This window comes from Lepidochelys olivacea (assembly GCF_965140295.1).
Source record: "Lepidochelys olivacea isolate rLepOli2 genome assembly, chromosome: 12".
In the NCBI taxonomy this organism is placed as follows: Eukaryota; Metazoa; Chordata; order Testudines; family Cheloniidae; genus Lepidochelys; species Lepidochelys olivacea.
In genome coordinates, this window is record NC_140422.1 from 22,656,470 (window position 1) to 22,674,846 (window position 18,377).

At 39.7% G+C, this 18,377-nt stretch overlaps 1 protein-coding gene across 3 annotated transcripts in view; it reads right to left on the reverse strand.

Annotated features, from left to right (window-relative positions):
* Positions 1-4,529: 4,529 nt before the first annotated feature.
* Positions 4,530-18,377, reverse strand: part of ANKRD27 (ankyrin repeat domain 27) — a 68,517-nt gene continuing 54,669 nt past the window's right edge. For all 3 annotated transcript variants that reach the window (XM_084645033.1, XM_084645031.1, XM_084645032.1), the window contains exons 25-29: positions 18,164-18,325; positions 14,208-14,319; positions 10,812-10,893; positions 7,767-7,839; positions 4,530-6,242 (exon numbers count right to left, since the gene is read on the reverse strand). In XM_084645033.1, the coding sequence (XP_084501159.1) occupies positions 5,961-6,242; positions 7,767-7,839; positions 10,812-10,893; positions 14,208-14,319; positions 18,164-18,325 (711 nt within the window). In that variant the 3' untranslated portion in view covers positions 4,530-5,960. The remainder of the gene's footprint in view (positions 6,243-7,766; positions 7,840-10,811; positions 10,894-14,207; positions 14,320-18,163; positions 18,326-18,377) is intronic.

Consider the following 18,377-nt stretch of genomic DNA (forward strand, 5'->3'; position numbering starts at 1 on the left):
GTTCTCAAACTGGTGGAACCTTTTGTTGGAGTCTGCAGAATAGAACAGCTGATGAACCAGTTGGTGAGAAGAGGTGGTTCTTTGAGAGGACATCTTACCATGTAGTCTGCTGGATTAAATTGTACATAGCATGTAGTTTGATTGAACCAGTTCCTTCTGGAAACTGTCAAGTTGTCTCTCACTGGTGAGATGTCTCTGCAGAATGAGGTTAAAAAGTTGAGTAGAGTGGATATTCAGTTGTGGTTAAAACTTAATTGGATAACTAATGTAATAAACTCTATTCAGGTAGTTGGTAACACATGTTCTTCATTCTCCCATTTATTAAATGGTTGGAGTTTATTTTTGTCAAAAAAGGAAAGGCAACTGCTCTAAATTCCATGTGACTTGCATGCATAAAGTAAAACAGACCCTGTGTTGTCATCTTATTTGAATATAGTTTGAAAATTTGTGGTACAAATACTGTTACATCTTGTGTGATAAGATGGAAGTGAAAAGGGGAGAGAGATTTCACTACCAGAGAAGAACTGTTTTCTGCTGTCATTTAAGAGCAACAGTGTACACCATTCCAGCTGTAATGGTTTGGAACTGATTAAAATTTTGTTTAAAAAAGTATGAGCAGTACTGACTGTTTTTTCCATCTGTGTGAATATTGTAAAAACTTTGATTAGTACAGCTAGTGTTTGTCAATTTTGTATTTTTAACTTGCAGTCTACATTACCAACTTCCTTATTTAAAATGGCACTTAATTGTAGGCTATAGTTCTTAGCTTCCACAAAGGTGATACCTCTATGCAACTCTTCATGTTAATAATAACCCAAACATTTAATTTTAGTGCAGTGAGAAGTTAATAGAAAAGCCTGTTTTGTTAAAAAAAAATTTTGACTCCTTTCAGAGAGTAAACTGGCTTTTGCAGTAACGATGTTATTTTTGCGGATGATACTAAACTGGGAGGAGTGGTAGATACGCTGGAGGGGAGGGATAGGATACAGAAGGACCTAGACAAATTGGAGGATTGGGCCAAAAGAAATCTGATGAGGTTCAATAAGGATAAGTGCAGGGTCCTGCACTTAGGATGGAAGAATCCAATGCACCGCTACAGACTAGGGACCGAATGGCTAGGCAGCAGTTCTGCGGAAAAGGACCTAGGGGTGACAGTGGACGAGAAGCTGGATATGAGTCAGCAGTGTGCCCTTGTTGCCAAGAAGGCCAATGGCATTTTGGGATGTATAAGTAGGGGCATAGCGAGCAGATCGAGGGACGTGATCATTCCCCTCTGTTCGACATTGGTGAGGCCTCATCTGGAGTACTGTGTCCAGTTTTGGGCCCCACACTACAAGAAGGATGTGGATAAATTGGAGAGAGTCCAGCGAAGGGCAACAAAAATGATTAGGGGTCTGGAACACATGACTTATGAGGAGAGGCTGAGGGAGCTGGGATTGTTTAGCCTGCAGAAGAGAAGAATGAGGGGGGATTTGATAGCTGCTTTCAACTACCTGAAAGGGGGTTCCAAAGAGGATGGCTCTAGACTGTTCTCAATGGTAGCAGATGACAGAACGAGGAGTAATGGTCTCAAGTTGCAGTGGGGGAGGTTTAGATTGGATATTAGGAAAAACTTTTTCATTAAGAGGGTGATGAAACACTGGAATGCGTTACCTAGGGAGGTGGTAGAATCTCCTTCCTTAGAGGTTTTTAAGGTCAGGCTTGACAAAGCCCTGGCTGGGATGATTTAACTGGGAATTGGTCCTGCTTCGAGCGGGGGGTTGGACTAGATGACCTTCAGGGGTCCCTTCCAACCCTGATATTCTATGATTCTATGATGTCTACTTTTTCATTGTAAATAAGTCAAAGACGTGAAAACCCAGTACAATTTGAATCTCATATGATATCAGGGCTTTAGTCTGCAGTTGTGGGGTATACTGGTAAACTGTTAAAAGTGTTCTTTAAGTCTGCTCCCCATCTTTCTCAACATTAACCATCTCATTATTAAGGAAGGATCTTCCTTTTAGATAGGTTTAAGATGCTACTGAATTTACTTAAATTTAGTTTAAGCCATTTCCTTGCATCTCAGAAGAGTGATACTGCTTAGTATGGTGAGACCTTGTTAGATGTTTGGCTACATGTGTGTTTTCTCTGTGTGCTGTCCCAGCTCTGCGCAGACAGTTGGCACAGCAGATCTCGATCGCACTGCCCAATAACCACAGATCCGTTCGTAGCGAAGGAACTCACTCAGGTTTATTGTCACTGAAGCACGGTCCTAATGTCCTGCCTCAAAGGTTACGGGTACGCTAACAAATATATGGCTGTTGCAATGGACTAGCTCAGTTAATGGCAGGACTTTCCATTATCCCCATAGCCAGCCAAAGACACTCCCTCAGACTTCATTTTATACATCAATACAAACAAGTTACATATTGCTCCTCTAATGTGATTTGTTACTGCCCCCTGACATGGGTTGTTACCATCCATTACCTTGTACATGTTGATTTGATCAAAACATCTCTATCCATCATCCTGACCTTATCTTTAGGAGGGCTCAGTGTGCTCCTGTTAACTTTGCAGGGAGGTGTTTGTATCATACTTGGTATGAGGTGTTCTGGTACCATCCTTCTGGAATGTTTGCATGTGTGTTCTTGTGCCTAGCACTGCTTTAGGAATATTTATTTCTGCAATATCAGTCCTGTTCTTGCCAGATTCTGTGAGCAGGCCCTGCCTTTTGCTCACAACTTAACTTTGCTTCATAGCAGCAAATATTTGAATCATTTTGGGACTGAAGCAGTCATATTTCTCATATTGGGTTATAAATTAAGAGTGAGAGGTATCTGTTTCACACTTATCAAAGAGGAGAGTTATTATAGTGCAGACCTGTTCATTTCAGCTGAAAAAATAGGTGGGTTTTATATATAAAAAAAAAAAACCAGTGCCCTAAATGTCCTAGAACCTGCTTACTTGAAGAACTGCCCCTTCTCTGTGCCATGTGTGATCATAGTAACAGCAATGACCATCTTCAATATGAAGGAACTGCTGAGGTGATGACTTTAGAATTCACACATGCTGTTTCAGAGCAAGAGGAACTTGATCACATGCAGACCATACTGCAAATACATTGTTTTGAAGAGGTATTTGGGGAAGAGCTGTGGTGGGGAAGTCTTGGTTTGCTCGGTGTGATTTGCTGTATGTATTGCACTATATTAATGGATGGATGACCTAGAATTTAGCATAGGTGTCGTCTTGGTATTTAAAAAACTACACCCCAACCAATCAGTGGTTAGGCAGTTCTAGTCAAACATCAAAAACTTTGCTCAATGTGCCACGTCATTTTAGTGCCTCCCTGTTTTGATAACTGAAGCACTCTAGCAGTTTTGAACCATCCATCCATGTTACCCATGCTCAGGACTACTTACTATTGGAAGTATCGGAGATACTTTCACTTCTACAGGGGAGAGTTAAGATTACTGAAACTTTTGAGAAGGGAGGCAATCACAATAATAACCCAACAGACAAGGCTGAAAATGAAAAGTTAGACAGTGATTGGGAAATAGCTCAGACTCAGGCCAAATAAAAAAAAATTAATGCTGAAGCTTATTACAAATACTATTATGGGAGCTGTTTTATTAGTTGCATAGAAATAGATTTGAAGTATGAAGTATTTTGCAGTAAGTATTGTACCGTTTTGAAATTTTTGTTAGGAATTGCATCTAGTTTGCTACTAGCAAAATTTAAAAAGTTGTAACTAGTTAATTTCAGATCCACTTACATTTATCTTTAGTTTTTCCCCAAAAGGAGTAAAAGAGCAGTATTAGAGGTGTATTTTCCAAAGGAGAGGTTACAGAATAAACAACATGACAAATCTTGTTGCCAAGGCTAGTCCACATAATAGATTTATAATAAATACCTAATGAAATATACTTGGACTGTTTGAATATGCTGCATTATAAAATACCCATATTTTAATCTTAAATTTACAAATGATACCTTGCAGCATCTTCCAGCTAAACATGTCCAGGCACTCTATAGAAAATAAATTTGGCCACGAAACAACCCTATGTAAAATTAACCCAATTTTACAAAGAGTAACAATAAAGAATTTGCCATAGGTCACATTTAAAGTCTGTTTTGAGGACGAAAAGCACAATCCATGTCTCCTGCTGTAATTTAAGCATAAGATCATCCTTTTTCTCAAGTTGTTTATAACTAGAATGTATCGTATGGGGAAGAGAGGGAAGGACATACATAGAAGTCATCTAGAAAGAGGAAATATCCTGTTTAAATCCAACTGCTTCTGTAACTTTTTCCCTTTTATATGCAGGCCTTTATATTAGGTTAAAGAATAAAGCTCAAGGGGGGAAAAGCATGTTCATTTGTTCAGTGTGGGGAAGGGGAAGCCATCCAAACTTAATGTAACTATTCCAAAAGATCAATTAAACTATCCTTAGGCTTAAAGTAAAATAGTCAAACATTAAGCTACAACAACAAAAGTGAGACGAAAGTGCTAAAGGGGGTCAGTTTTTAAATGAGTAGTCAAAATTAAGAACAGTTTCAAGAATCATTACTTTTACTATTTTTCTTTTCCAACATTTGGCACAACTCCAAGGCAAGTTAGAATATTAAATGAACTCAAATTATTTAGAAAAATATACATGCAACCTTCAGCTGAGTGTTTTTTCAGTGGTGTGCACAGGCTGCACCTTGTACCTCTCTCATTAAAAATCTATTTGAAAACAATCACATGGGAAGTCCTCCAATTTCCCAGTGCCCTAAGCATGTTATCAATACCACTATACAAAATCAAAATGGTCTATATTACTATTTTATAAAAGAAACAATGTTAATTGGATGTGACCAGTGTAAACCAAAACTATCAAGAACCTGAATTGTGCTATTGAAGTCTTTTTCTGATTAATTCACACTTTAAAAAAAAATTTAAACTGAAAACATGTTAAGAAACAAGTTCCACATCTAAGCTTCCATCTAGTTATTTATGAGCATCCTTTAAAATGATCACCTTTAAAAATAGGATAACATGCAGCCAGTTTCTGCAAACTCTTACTTTTCCTACCAGATCACTTACCTAGTAGCTGTAGACTTCTGCCCATGTGCAGAGGTGTGAATGTGTGTGGTTTTGTCTGATTTGTTCCGGGGGAAAAGCCAACTGTGTGTGTGTTAAGCATGCTCGTTTCTGCACAGAAATGAATATTTTAATTGGGATCTGAACATTCTTCAGTCCAAAGCTGTTCTGTGTCGAGAGCATTTTACTTTATTCCATCCCCAGTATACATGATCCTACAGAGTCTATGCAGGTAAATGTCCCACTGAAATCAGTGGGCACTTTGTCTGAATAGGGACAGCAGGATACTGCCGTTCATCTCATTTAAAGGTCTTTACATCATGTTGTAGATTTTAAGGATTGTTTGCATAGCTAGTTGCAACATAGAAATTACACTAATTTCTAAAATGGTATTAAATAAACACTATACAGTGGTTCATGGCATTATAATAAAAATAGAGAATTTTGAATTCCTTCTGGCAATAAATATAATGTAACCAATTTAGGGACAAAAACTGAAAAGAAAAAATTAAATGCCTTTTAAAAAACAGGAGTGGGTAGCTAGAAAGTACCATATAGCCTTTTTCTCCTCTACTGTATAAGTAATTTCTTAATAAGTGCTTTGATAGTGGAATGGGAAACAGTCACTTCTTTCTGTCTAAATACTTGGACATTTCAATATGTCTCAGTTTCCTGAAATCAGTCACAAATTGGCTGGGGAGGGGGTCTCCACAATAGTCTTCAAAAGTGCAAGCCATACGGGAACATTCTGCCTCTGCTAAAGATTCATCTTTAGGATCTATTTTTGAAAGCACAGTTTCTAAGTTTCATTTAATTCTTTAATGCCCAGCAGGAGGATCTTGAAACTGGCACCACCTGCTTCTTTAGTTTTTGGCAGCAAATTTACACTTTCTTGTTAGTGTTTTGATAGCAAGTCACCAGAACAGTCTTTTGACAGTGAAATACTTGGATCTCTTGTGTTGGATAAATCACTGTCATCACTGACGTTCTCTGCTGAAAGTGCCACACTAACTGTATGTCTTCGGTGCATTAGTTTACTTCTAAGAGGAGCATCTATCACATCATCCTGTTTCACAGATTCACCACTGCTTTCTGCATCAATAATCTTAACTTTGCTCTGGTCCAACATCTGGTCAATAGGTTTTAACTTGGTCTTATCAAAGCTCTTAATAGCTAACTGTGGGAAGAAAGAAATGGTACATGTTAAAGGCACTGTATATTTCTCTGGCTATAAAAAGTCAAAAGACTACATTTTAAATATAAGCCTACAAATTCATTCCAAGGTCTACTTTTATTATACAGTATTATCAAAAAGTACTTAGGGCATATAGTCAAGGATTAAAAGTGCTTTACGAAGAAGCATAATCATTCTCCCCATTTTACATATGGAGAAACAAGTACAAAGATGTTAAGTAATTTGTCTAGGCTATACAAAGTCACCAGTAGAGCTGGGAATAAAACTCAAGCGGTCTCATTTTCAGTGCTCTGTCCACAGCACCTTTCTAAATCAAGGACTCAAGGACCTAAGCAACCACCATTTCTACCCTCCAAGACAATTGAGATCACCCAAATTGTCACTGGTCTCAGTTGAGACTTCAGGGTGTAACAGGGTCCTTGTCTGCCACAGTGTCTCTCTAGCTCTCCTCAAGGCCTCGCCCTTTTATTCACTGCATCTTTAACTATTTTAATTTCCCCTTTTCACACCTACTCCTTCCCATCTTGATTATTTTTTGCTTGGCAAAGGGGTGGTTCTCCCGGAACACTGGATACTTTACAGAAGTTAAAGTAACTAAAAATAAAATCCAGGTATATTAATGATAGATGTCTATAAATAAGAATAACTAAAAATAATCCTTATTACCAAAAGCTTTTCCTGAAACAAGATCTTCCAAAAATTTCAAAATGGGCATCTCCAAAATACAAACTACTGTAACAATTCAGAACTCAAAGCTTTAGTAAAATCAGTGCTTAACAGCCACACATGGCAGAAGTGATGTATTTCATTTTTACACATCAACTTTTTGGAAACCACCATCTTGGTATGACCTACTGCCTAATCCACAACCAAAAATCTGAAATCCCACTGTTAACTAAACCGTTGATGTATTATGGTTAGTATTGGTTAGAAGTAATAACGTATTGAGCATCTTCATTTGAAGATCTTGAAGTGCTTTACAAAGCCTCATAACTTTATGAAGCAGAAAAGCATTCTTCCATTTTACAGGTGGGGAATCAGAGGCAGCCTGATTAAGTGACTTGGCCAAAGTCACAAAAGAAATCTGGTAGAGCTGGGCATGGAATTCAGGAGTTCCAACACCCAGTTTGCTGCCTTAATTACTTGCAAAGAATCCCTCCCTAACAATGGGCACATTAGCTTATAATGTAAGAGCCATCTTGAATCTCAACACCAAGGTCTCCACCTCAATGGTCCCTTCTAGGATTCTTGCTCATCCTACTTAAAAAAACCCAATAATATCAACTTAATCTCCGCTTGACTACAGCTCTTTTCTCATATGCTCTGGCTCTCTAAGGTTTGATACATATATCCCAGATTGCTCTGGCCAGGACACAGACAACACACAGATGGAGCCTGCAATGAGTGACTAAACAGAAGAGATGTAAGGATTGACATGAGGACTCCGTAAGTGTAGAAGCAAATAAAACTGCTATACAAAGAACTCAAGCAAACATTTTCTCCTACCTGATGCAATAATTCGTCATCAAAATTAGGGACACTTTTATCTCTTGTTATTGTTCTCCGTAAATATTTTGATCTAAAAATATATTTTGAAAGGATTAGAACTAACTACAAAGCAAAATGCCTTTAGTTTCAGTCTTTCTGCAACATAATCTTGTGGATTCATCAGCCACAAGATGGCAACATTTCAATAACATACAAAGATCTGGTACCTGAATTGTGTGTTCATATTAAAAACAAAAACAGAAAAAAATCTACGAGTATTTTCTGTGGATAAACAACTATTGAGCATAGAATATAGTTTGGATTTTACTACAGACCACCTAACCAGGAAGACGAGGATGAAGATTTTTTTAAACAGCTAACAAAATCATCCAAAGCACAGAACTTGGTGCTGATGGGGGACTTCAATTACCCAAACATCTGGTGGGAAAATAACACAGCACGGCACAGATTAGAAACAATTTTTTATTTCAGAAGGTGCAGACAGCTACTAGGGGAGAGGCTGTTCTAGATTCGATTTTGACAAATAGGGAGGAATTGGTTGAGAATTTGAAAGTGGAAGGCAGCATGGGTGAAAGTGGTCATGAAATGATGGAGTTTATGATTCTAAGAAATGGTAGGAGAGAACAGCAAAATAAGGACAATGGAGTTCAAGAAGGCAGACTTCAGCAAACTCAGTGAGTTGGTAGGTAAGATCCCATGGGAAGCAAGTCTAAGGGGAAAAACAATAGAAGACAGTTGGCAGTTTTTCAAAGAGACTTTATTAAGGGCACAAGAGCCAACTATCCCACTGTATAGGAAAGATAGGAGGGATGGCAAGAGACCACCATGGCTTAACCAGGAGATCCTCAAAGATCTAAAAATCAAAAAAGAGTCCAACAAAAAGTGGAAACTAGGTCAAATTACAAAGGATGATATAAACAAACAAAACAAGTATATAGTACAAAATTAGAAAGGCCAAGGCACAAAATGAGATCAAACTAGCTAGAGACATAAAGGGTAATAAAAAAACATTCTACAAATACATTAGAAGCAAGAGGAAGACTCAGCGTAGGCCCATTACTCAATGACGGGGGAAATGACAGAGGTGCTTAATGACTTCTTTGTTTCAGATTTCATCAAGAAGGCTGGTGGTGACTGGAAGTATAATGTAGTGAATGCCAGTGAAAATGAGGTAGGATCAGAAGAGGCTAAAATAGAGGAAGAAGAAGTTTAAAATTATTTGGACAAATTAGACAAATTAGATGTCTTCAAGTCAGCAGGGCCTGATGAAATACATCCCAGAATACTCAAGGAGCTGACAGAGGAAATATCTGAGCCATTAGCGATTAATTTTGAAAAGTCATAGAAGATGGGAGAGATTCCAGAAGACTGGAAAAGGGCAAATATAGTGCCAATCTTTAAAAAGGGAAATAAGGACAACCCAGGGAATTACAGACCAGTCAGCTTAACTTCTGTACGCAGAAAGATAATGGAGCAAATTATTAAGCAATCAGTTTGCAAATACCTAGAAGACAATAAGTCAGCATCAATTCGTCAAAAACAAATCACATCAAACCAACCTGATAGCTTTCTTTGACAGGGTAACAAGCTTTGTGGATGGGGGGCGGGAAGTGGTAGATGGGGTATAGCTTGACTTTGGTAAAACTTTTGTTACTATCTCACATGACCTTCTCATAAACAAACTAGGGAAATGCAACCTAGATGAAGCTACTATAAGGTGGGTGCAAAACTGGTTGGAAAGCTGTTCCCAGAGAGGAGTTATCAGTGGATCACAATCATGCTGGAAGGGCATAACAGGTGGGGTCCTGCAGGGATCAATTCTGAATCTGGTTCTGTTCAATATCTTCATCAATGATTTAGATAATGGCATACGGAGTACACTTATAAAGTTTGCGGACGATACCAAGCTGAGAGGGGTTACAAGTGCTTTGGAGGATAGGATTATCATTCAAAATGGTCTGAAGTGAATAGGATGAAATTAAATAAGGACAAATGCAAAGTACTCCATTTAGGAAGGAACAATTAGTTGCACACATACAAAATGGGAAATTACTTCCGAAGAAGGAGTACTGCAGAAAGGGATCTGGGGGTCAAAGTGGACCATACCTAAATATGAGTCAACAATGTAACGCTGTTGCAAAAAAAGTGAACATGATTCTGGGATGTATTAGCAGGAGTGTTGTAAGCAAGACACAAGAAGTAATTCTTCCGCTCTACTCCGTGCTGATTAGGCCTCAACTGGAGTACCAGTTCTGGGCACCACATTTCAGAAAGGATGTGGACAAATTGGAGAAAGTCCAGAGAAGAGCATCAAAAATTATTAAAGGTCTAGAAAACATGACCTATGAGGCAAGGTTAAAAAAACTGGGTTTGTTTAGTCTGGAGAAGAGAAGACTGAGAGGGGACATAAGAACAGTTTTCAAGTATGTAAAAGGTGGTTACAAGAAGGAGAAAGAAAAAATGCTTTTCTTAACCTCTGAGGATAAGACAAGAAGCAATGGGCTTAAATTACAGCAAGGGAGGTTTAGGTTGGACATTAGGAAAAACTTCTTAACTGTCATGGTTAAGCACTAGAATAAATTGCCTAGGGAAGTTGTGGAGTCTCCATCATTGGAGATTTTTAAGAGCAGGTTAAACAAACACCTGTCAGGGACGGTCTAGATAATACTTAGTCCTGCCACGAGTGCAGGGGACAGGACTAGATGACTCTCGAGGACCCTTCCAGTCCTATGATTCTATGTATAAGAGCTTAAATACAAGTATCTGCAATTATTAAAAAAGTCATCATCATCATAGTTTTCAAGTATCTCAGTGAAGCAGTGCTTGGAGGATATTTTCAAAGCAGTCTAGATGATTTTGCCACACATTAAAATTAATGAGAAATGTGTAGTAAAATCCCTTAGACTGCTTTGAAAACACCAGCCAAAGCTTATCTGGAGTGTGATATATGCTTGGCCCATTTTCTTCTTTATTTAAAAAGTTATGTTTCTTACTTGTTGGGAAATGACGTCAGTGGTATTTCAAGGAGGTTTCTATGCTTACTTGTTAAACCTGTTGATTGATTGGACCAGCTGAAGTCGTCTGCTGATGGGATCATCTGCTGTCTCGGGTAGCTTAACATTTACTACAGGTTAAAAAAAACAAGAGGGGAGGATGGAGATGGGATGTGAGAAATTAAATTTCAATCATATTTTAGAATCAAGTTAGAACAGTTTTGAATAGAAAAGTGATATCTGCTGAACTTAATTTTTAAAATCACATTAAAAACTATAATAGAAGTCATCTGAACCAGTCACATTTTCTTCTTATTGGACGTTTTAAGCCATTTGAAGTTGCAAAAAGAAAGAAACAGCCCTGATCAGATGAGCATGACTGTCCCAGCTTCACAAGGGCATTTTGTTAAACTATGTAAAAATAGTTCTCAAGTTCAGGGACTTCAGTTCAAATGTTTCCAAGTCAGAATCACCACATAACTCCAGTGTTATTCAGATTTATTATGGCATGGCTATCTTACTGTTCTATAAAACTGCCACCATCATTCCTGAAAGTAGCATTTCTGCCTCTCGCATCAGGATACTTCTCTAATTCTCTTATTAAACTACAAAACTTTTATCATCTTTCTTAAAAAAAATTACATCAGAAAATGGCAATAATCATTTGTAAAAGCTCACCTAAATTTGCAGGTTGGCCAAAGTTTTTAAAGCAGTGACTCAACTTCATTTAATTATCAACATCATCATTCACAACACTAAGACCTACTGCCTGATCCACAACCAAAATCTGACAGGTTTCAGAGTAACAGCCGTGTTAGTCTGTCTTTGCAAAAAGAAAAGGAGTACTTGTGGCACCTTAGAGACTAACCAATTTATTCGAGCATGAGCTTTCGTGAACTACAGCTCACTTCATCGGATGCATACCGTGGAAACTGCAGTAGACATTATATACACACAGAGACCATGAAACAATACCCCCTCCCACCCCACTGTCCTGCTGGTAATAGCTTATCTAAAGCTTATCCAAAATCTGAAATACCTCTGTTAACTAAAGCCTTGATGTATTATGGTTAAACTGATCACATGTTAAGGGCCCAGAGGCTGCTCTTAGTATCACATTCTAGCTTCAAAAACCTGCTGTGGAGGTTGTGACCACTGCTACAGCAACAAACTTCCCAAGAGAGGCAGGCATGGGCATTGTGTACCGTGGATTCTAATTAGCTCCCAACATTAATTTAAACTACTACTAAAACTCTGATTTTTTAAAAATATATTTCTCATGAAAAGATGTGATTAGTTCTGTAGCAGAAAAAGCATTATAGTTTTGAAAATAGTAGCAACACTGAAAACCAAACTGCATTCATGCATTTGGACATCATTATAAATCAATTATTTTAAAATATACACATTATATTTTGATTCAACCTTATCAATGCCTGTCCAAAAGTGTCTGATGTCATAGTTATGGTAACAAAGATACATACATTTGTAGAGAGACTGAAAAACCAGTCCTCAAAAAATCAATACTGAAGTTTATCTATTAAATAAGTTAACTAATTTTGGTAGAAATAAGATTTTTTCCCCATAGTGAACATTTATTAAGCTGTTTGAAGCATAGGCAAGTAGGGCAAAACATCCATATGGGTACAAGCTAATTAGAAAGAATGCTGGACTTAGTCCGTCACTGTTCCTTAGGACAAAACAAACAAAAGGATATGTCTGACTCCAAACATCTGGGTGCTACTAAAAAAAGTAAAAATATAGTTCCATTCATCCTGGAGGAGGTTACAACATTACATTAAAAAGTTAACATATAAAAATAAATGAAGTTACGGGCTGTAATCATGGTTCTGAAAGGCTGAAGACTGAAAGGCACTTAGCTTCTCCAGGACTTCCTGGGTATGTCCACACTGCAGTTAAACACCCCCAGGTGGCCAGTGTCAGCTGACTTGAGCTTGGGCTAAGGACTGTTTAACTGTGGTATGGATGTCTGGGCTCAGACTTGAGCGCAGCTCTGGGATGCTCTCCTGTCGAAGGGTCCCCAAGCTTGGGCTCCAGCCAAGACTAAATGTCTACAACGTAATTGAACAGTCTCTTAGCCAGAGCCCGCAAGCCTGAGTCAGCTGACATGGGCCCGCTGTGGGTTTTAATTGCAGTGTAAACTTACCCCTGGATGCTAAGTTTGTAAAATACATAACGTATGTATGCATTAGGTAGGCAAGCAGTGTGTGCCTCAGTGTGTTGGTTTGGATTGCACCAGGTGTCAGGATATTTCAGACCCACAGGTTACCTTATGAACCTAGCAAAGCAAAAAAAACACTGCTTCCTGTAGCAGACAAAAACCACTGCGACCCCTGAGTTCAAATTCATGGAACATGTGTATTTCAGCATAGGTACAGAATGCTACTGCCCTGTTATCAACTGGGATGTAACAAGTCGAACTGGCTGCATGTACACAAACAAAAGCAGAGACTTAAGTCTTCCTTAAACCAGGTCCTGCCCTTTTCTGATGGTAAGCACGAATGCAAAATGTCACTTATCTTTCCTGTTGTATTGCTCCCCCTCATGCCAGCTCATCTGAGAAACTGCAGGTGGATTTTAAGGCAAGACTGGCACTTTGCCATAGCTTAGTGCAGAGTTAGTAGCACTGATTGTATTTGTTTCCAAACATGAGCAGCTAGTTAGCACAACTACAGAGAGTACTTCCTTCATTCAGTTTCCAAGGCAGCTTTTCAGTGTAAATCACTTTAAACTCGGATTCTGCCCATTTACTTGACTACTTGAACATATTTTTTTCAGATGAAATAGGTCTTCGGTGAAGGTAACGTAGATCCTAACTCTCTCTTCTTTCCACACAACTCTCTTAAAAAATTATCCTTACATATATTAAGAAAAGACCACAAAGCAAACACACAGGAATACTGAATTAACAAATTCTCTTCTCCCTCTGTATAAACACAAATGGACCTCTGTGTTTACAGATTCCATAATGTGTAAAAGGAACGGCCAACCTGAAATCTAGTCACAATTTTAAAAAGTAATCTAAAAGCAGTGTCAGGTACTACCCTCTCCTCAATTCCCCAGCAGCTGTGATGGTTTTACTGCCACATTTTCCCCACTGTTACATGTCTCTCTTCTGTTGGTGCGTGTGATGGAGACTCACAAGCAAAAAGAGAAAACTGACTACTCAGAAGAGACTATGAAAGTTACGCAAAGTAACATCAAATGCACAAGGTAAATTTAACAGCCAAATTACTTTCCCTCCTCCAATCTTTTTCAGTTACAGTAAATTTAGATGTTACTTGTAATAAATAGTACGTAATGCAGCTGACTGTTCCTTAAAGTTCCTTATGTATAAAATAAATACTAGAGAATATCTGATCTAGCACAAATTCATCCCCAAATCTCTTCTTTCTATTTATACTAATAAAAATGCGACACATACCTTTTTTCCTGATCTTGACAGTAACATGCTGCCCATAGTCTGTTTCTCCTTCCTCCGCTGATGATGGTGCACAGCTTGGTGCTGTTTGTAGCAACTTCATGATATTTGAATTCTTAATAACAAGAGTTTCAGTTTTCACCATTATTAAAACAAAGAAAACATCAGTATACATTAGGTTTCTAGTAGTCAATGCAGAATGAGCTGGTTAATCCTTTTCAGCCAAAATGACTGGAACAAACAGCATGATATACCCCTTTATAAATACAAACCTACAATTACATGAATATTTTAATCTAAAGTTTAAATGGAAGCAGAAATTCATCTAATGTTCCACAAGCTCTGCTATTCCAAACTGGTGAGCTAAAGGTTGTGTTCTCCACAGGTGGTCTACCATTAAAATATTGCCGATTTGGAAAAGATGAAAGTTACCAATTCTACAAATTGCTGTTTTAAACCAGGTAATTTATGGGTTGATCTAATTTATGAATAAATAATAGATGTAATAAGATCCAGGCAGCAGTGCACTTTAGGGCCACTATCACATACCTTAGGGGCTGTTATAGAGTACAAAGCTGAAAGCAGAGTGACTGTAATCACCCACGCAGTGCAATAATCCTGGGTAATTTAATATTGTGGAGCATTTATTGCTATTACTAAATGGGGAAGTTAGAGCTGTGCATTTAACTAAACATTATTTAGGTAGAATTCCCATCACTCATAGCCAATTAGAATATCCCAATATCTTCTTGATTTCTAAAGCATTACTAAAGCAATAACTAGGGGAGTAGCCATAGGAGATTCCCAGTGCTCTTCCCTCAGAGCATGACTATACACATGTGGCTATACCCATGTGGCTCAGAAAGAAGGCTGTTGCTGTTTTATATTTTAAAATATAATCTTTCTCCCATTTTCTTTAAAAAAAAAAAAAAAAAGTACAGTCACTTTAAATTTCCCTGACTTACTGAACACAGTGTGTTACAAGAGGTAGGCACTCCCCAGAGGGCAAACGGACAATAATTCAGGTAAGGGAAAGTGTGAGGAGGTTACTAGAGAAGATGAGACTAGTATAGGATGTATTCTTGGAAGAGAGGACACCAGGCAGGCAAGGAGTGGGGAACTGTTCCAAGCATAAGGTAGCAGTCTGAAAAAGGACAATAAAGGGAGTGGTAAGGAGGCTGGATTAGGAGGAGAGTAGGGAGTAAGCAAAGGCAATAGGCTGAAGCAAGAAGACTTGGAGGCAAGATCATGCATTACCTCTGAAGGGGAGCGTGAGAAGGGCTTGAGTTTGACATGGTAAGAAACAGCAAAAGGGAGTGAAGGGAAAATGTGGAGATAGCTGGAGTGAGGAATACAACTAGCAGTGGGACTGATATCAAATTGGAGGAGGAAAGAAGAAAATGGAGGGCTGGAAAAAATGGTTTCTGTAATCAAGATGAGAAATCAATCAGAGAATGAGCAAGGTTTGCATCAGAAGAGAGGGATGTATGGATGTGAAGAATGAGGGGGAGCTGTATTATTTTTGCATGAATTTTATATGTTCCCCAGTTTATTTGCTTGATATTAATTCTGTCTGACTACACAGAGTTAAATCAAAGGGGCTGTTAAGAAAAAAAAACAAGCAGGAAATGAAAAAAGAGATAGAAACCTCCTCAGAGAATACTAGGCGTCCTTAACAGAAAGTGAGGAGAGGGGGAAAGAGAGACACTATTGAATCAGGAAATGCCTACCTACCTGGTTCCTGATTTATTCCCCCAAGGCCAGAACCTAGGATCAAAGGGATACTAAACCATTAAAACCATCACCTAGACAGGAAGTCGGGGCTGGGCAGCAGCTGCTCAGGGGGAAACAGAGAGAGAGAAGCTTCAGCAGGGCTATGTTGCTCCCAGCACAGAAATGGATATAGTTGAGCTAAGTGGTGCTTACCAGAATTTGTAAGGCAAGTTTAGATTAGACCAGATTCATATAGACTTTTGGTGTTTTAACCCTTTTCTCTTTGCTTGTGAGGTTATGCACCTTTGGATGAATAAACAATATATTTGTTCTGAATAAGTTGTTTTGAGGTCACTGTAATTAGCCACTGGTCACAGACTCCCAAAGAAAAGTTTCTTGCAGGTGCCCAATACAGTTAGGCCAGTCATATTTACAGGCACTGTAACACAGGGCACTGCAAGCCAGAGATCCAAGGGGTTGGAACACAGTGAAGAGAAGGAAGCCAAGCCAGGCACCTAAGGGACAAGAGGGACTGCAAATGGGTCTAAAACAGAGGTGGGCAATCTACGGCCCACGGGACCCTCCTGCCCAGCCCCTGAGCTCCTGCCCCAGGAGACTAGCTCCCGGCCCCTCCCCCGCTGTCCCTCACCCCCGCAGCCGCAGCTCACTCCACCACCAGTGCAATGCTCTGTGAGCTCCTGGGGCAGCACAGCTGCAGAGCCCGGCCTGACCCGGTGCTCTGTGCTGCGCGGTGGCAGCAGGCCGTGGCCTGGCTCCAGCCAGGTGGCACGGCTGTAGCAATGCCAGCCCCCGGTGCTCCAGACCGTGCAGTAAGGGGGCACGGAGCAGGGGGGGTTGGATAGAGGGCTGGGGAGTTCGGGGCAGGGGTGTGGATAGGGGGCGGGGCGGGAACAGGAGGTTGAATGGGGGCAGGGGTCCCGGGGGGCAGTCAGGAAGGAGGGGGGGTTGGATGGGGCAGTGGGGGGCAGTCAGGGGACAGGGAGAAGGGGGTGGTTGGATGGGGCAGGGGTTCTAGGCGGGCAGTCAGGAATGAAGAGGAGGGTTTGGATGGGGTGGCGGGGGGCAGTTAGGGGCAGGAGTCCAGGGGCAGTCAGGGGACAGGGAGCGGGGGTGTGTGGATGGGGCAGGGGTCCCGGGGGGGCCGTCAGGGAATGGGGGGGTTGGATGGGGCAGGGGTCCCGGGGGGGTGCGGATAGGAGGTGGGGGCCAGGCCACGACCCCCGGCCCTCCATACTATTTCCAAAACCCAATGTGGCACTCAGGCCAAAAAGTTTGCCCGCCCCGGTCTAAAACATTGCTTTCCCTGACAATGGATTTTGGAAATATACGATAGTAGAAAAACAAACAAACAATCTGAAGAGCCCTTATTCCTTTGAACAATCTGCCTCACTATCATCTATGGTAGAAAGCATTCAGCTTCCCGCAATGGACTTCTTTCCTCCCCTTCTGCCAAGCAAGGATTCTCCTAAGGGAAGCAAAAGAATTCTAGTGCTCAACAATATGGTCCTTCAGACTGCCCTGACTCACCCAGCCATGAAGCACATCCTGTGATAATTTAAGTCAGAGAATTACTTGCTCTGCATATACTTAAAGCTTCCATCCTCTTTTACTAAAGAATGTTTTGTTTTGTCTTTTCCCTCCCTGATGGCATATTTTGCTGTAGATTTCAATAAGTAACCAATGGCAGTTTTTCATTAAGAGTTAACAGAGATGGTACCCCAATTCTATTTTGCTTTTACCAATATGTTTGCAACACAGTTCCTTGTGGTACATGCTGTTTTAGCCAGACAGTTCTACAGAAGCTACATGGAATTGAAAGAATTAAAATAAGGCCATTTCTAGTCCTCTGGAAACACAGTTAGAATGCTACTGAAGAACTCAAATGTGGCTGTTCAAACAGAAGGAAATTTTGTTTAGCTGGAAATTCTCAACAGACCTGTGATAAAACAAAACTGAAGGAGAAGGAGAGAAATGATATTGTAAGATGTTAATCAAAAACAAGATTTATCAAATGAGCACTAGAGCTTCATTGTGCTTCAGGATTTCCTGCCCTCACCTATCATTTTAAATTAACAATATTCCTGACAATCCTCGCTTATGTTTGGCTGGAAATGGTTATGTGACAAGCCTGTACAATTCCATTTTCCTCGTAAGAGATTAATACTGGAGTTTAGAACAAGCTAAAATGGGACAACTAATAGTAGATGTGGACTTTCTTCACCTACCAGCTCAGCACAGTCAAGAGGTGTACACTGTCTTTTGTTCCTAATGTGGTTCGAAGCACCATTCTGAAGTAACAGCTCTACCAAGACTTCATGTTTTCCTAACACAGCCTCATGCAGTGCTGTATTTCCCTTTCTGTTAGAAAGGTTGACTGAGGCCCCATGCTGGAAGAAAAAGTAAACATTTGAATTAAATGTTATAAGGAAAAAATAGCAT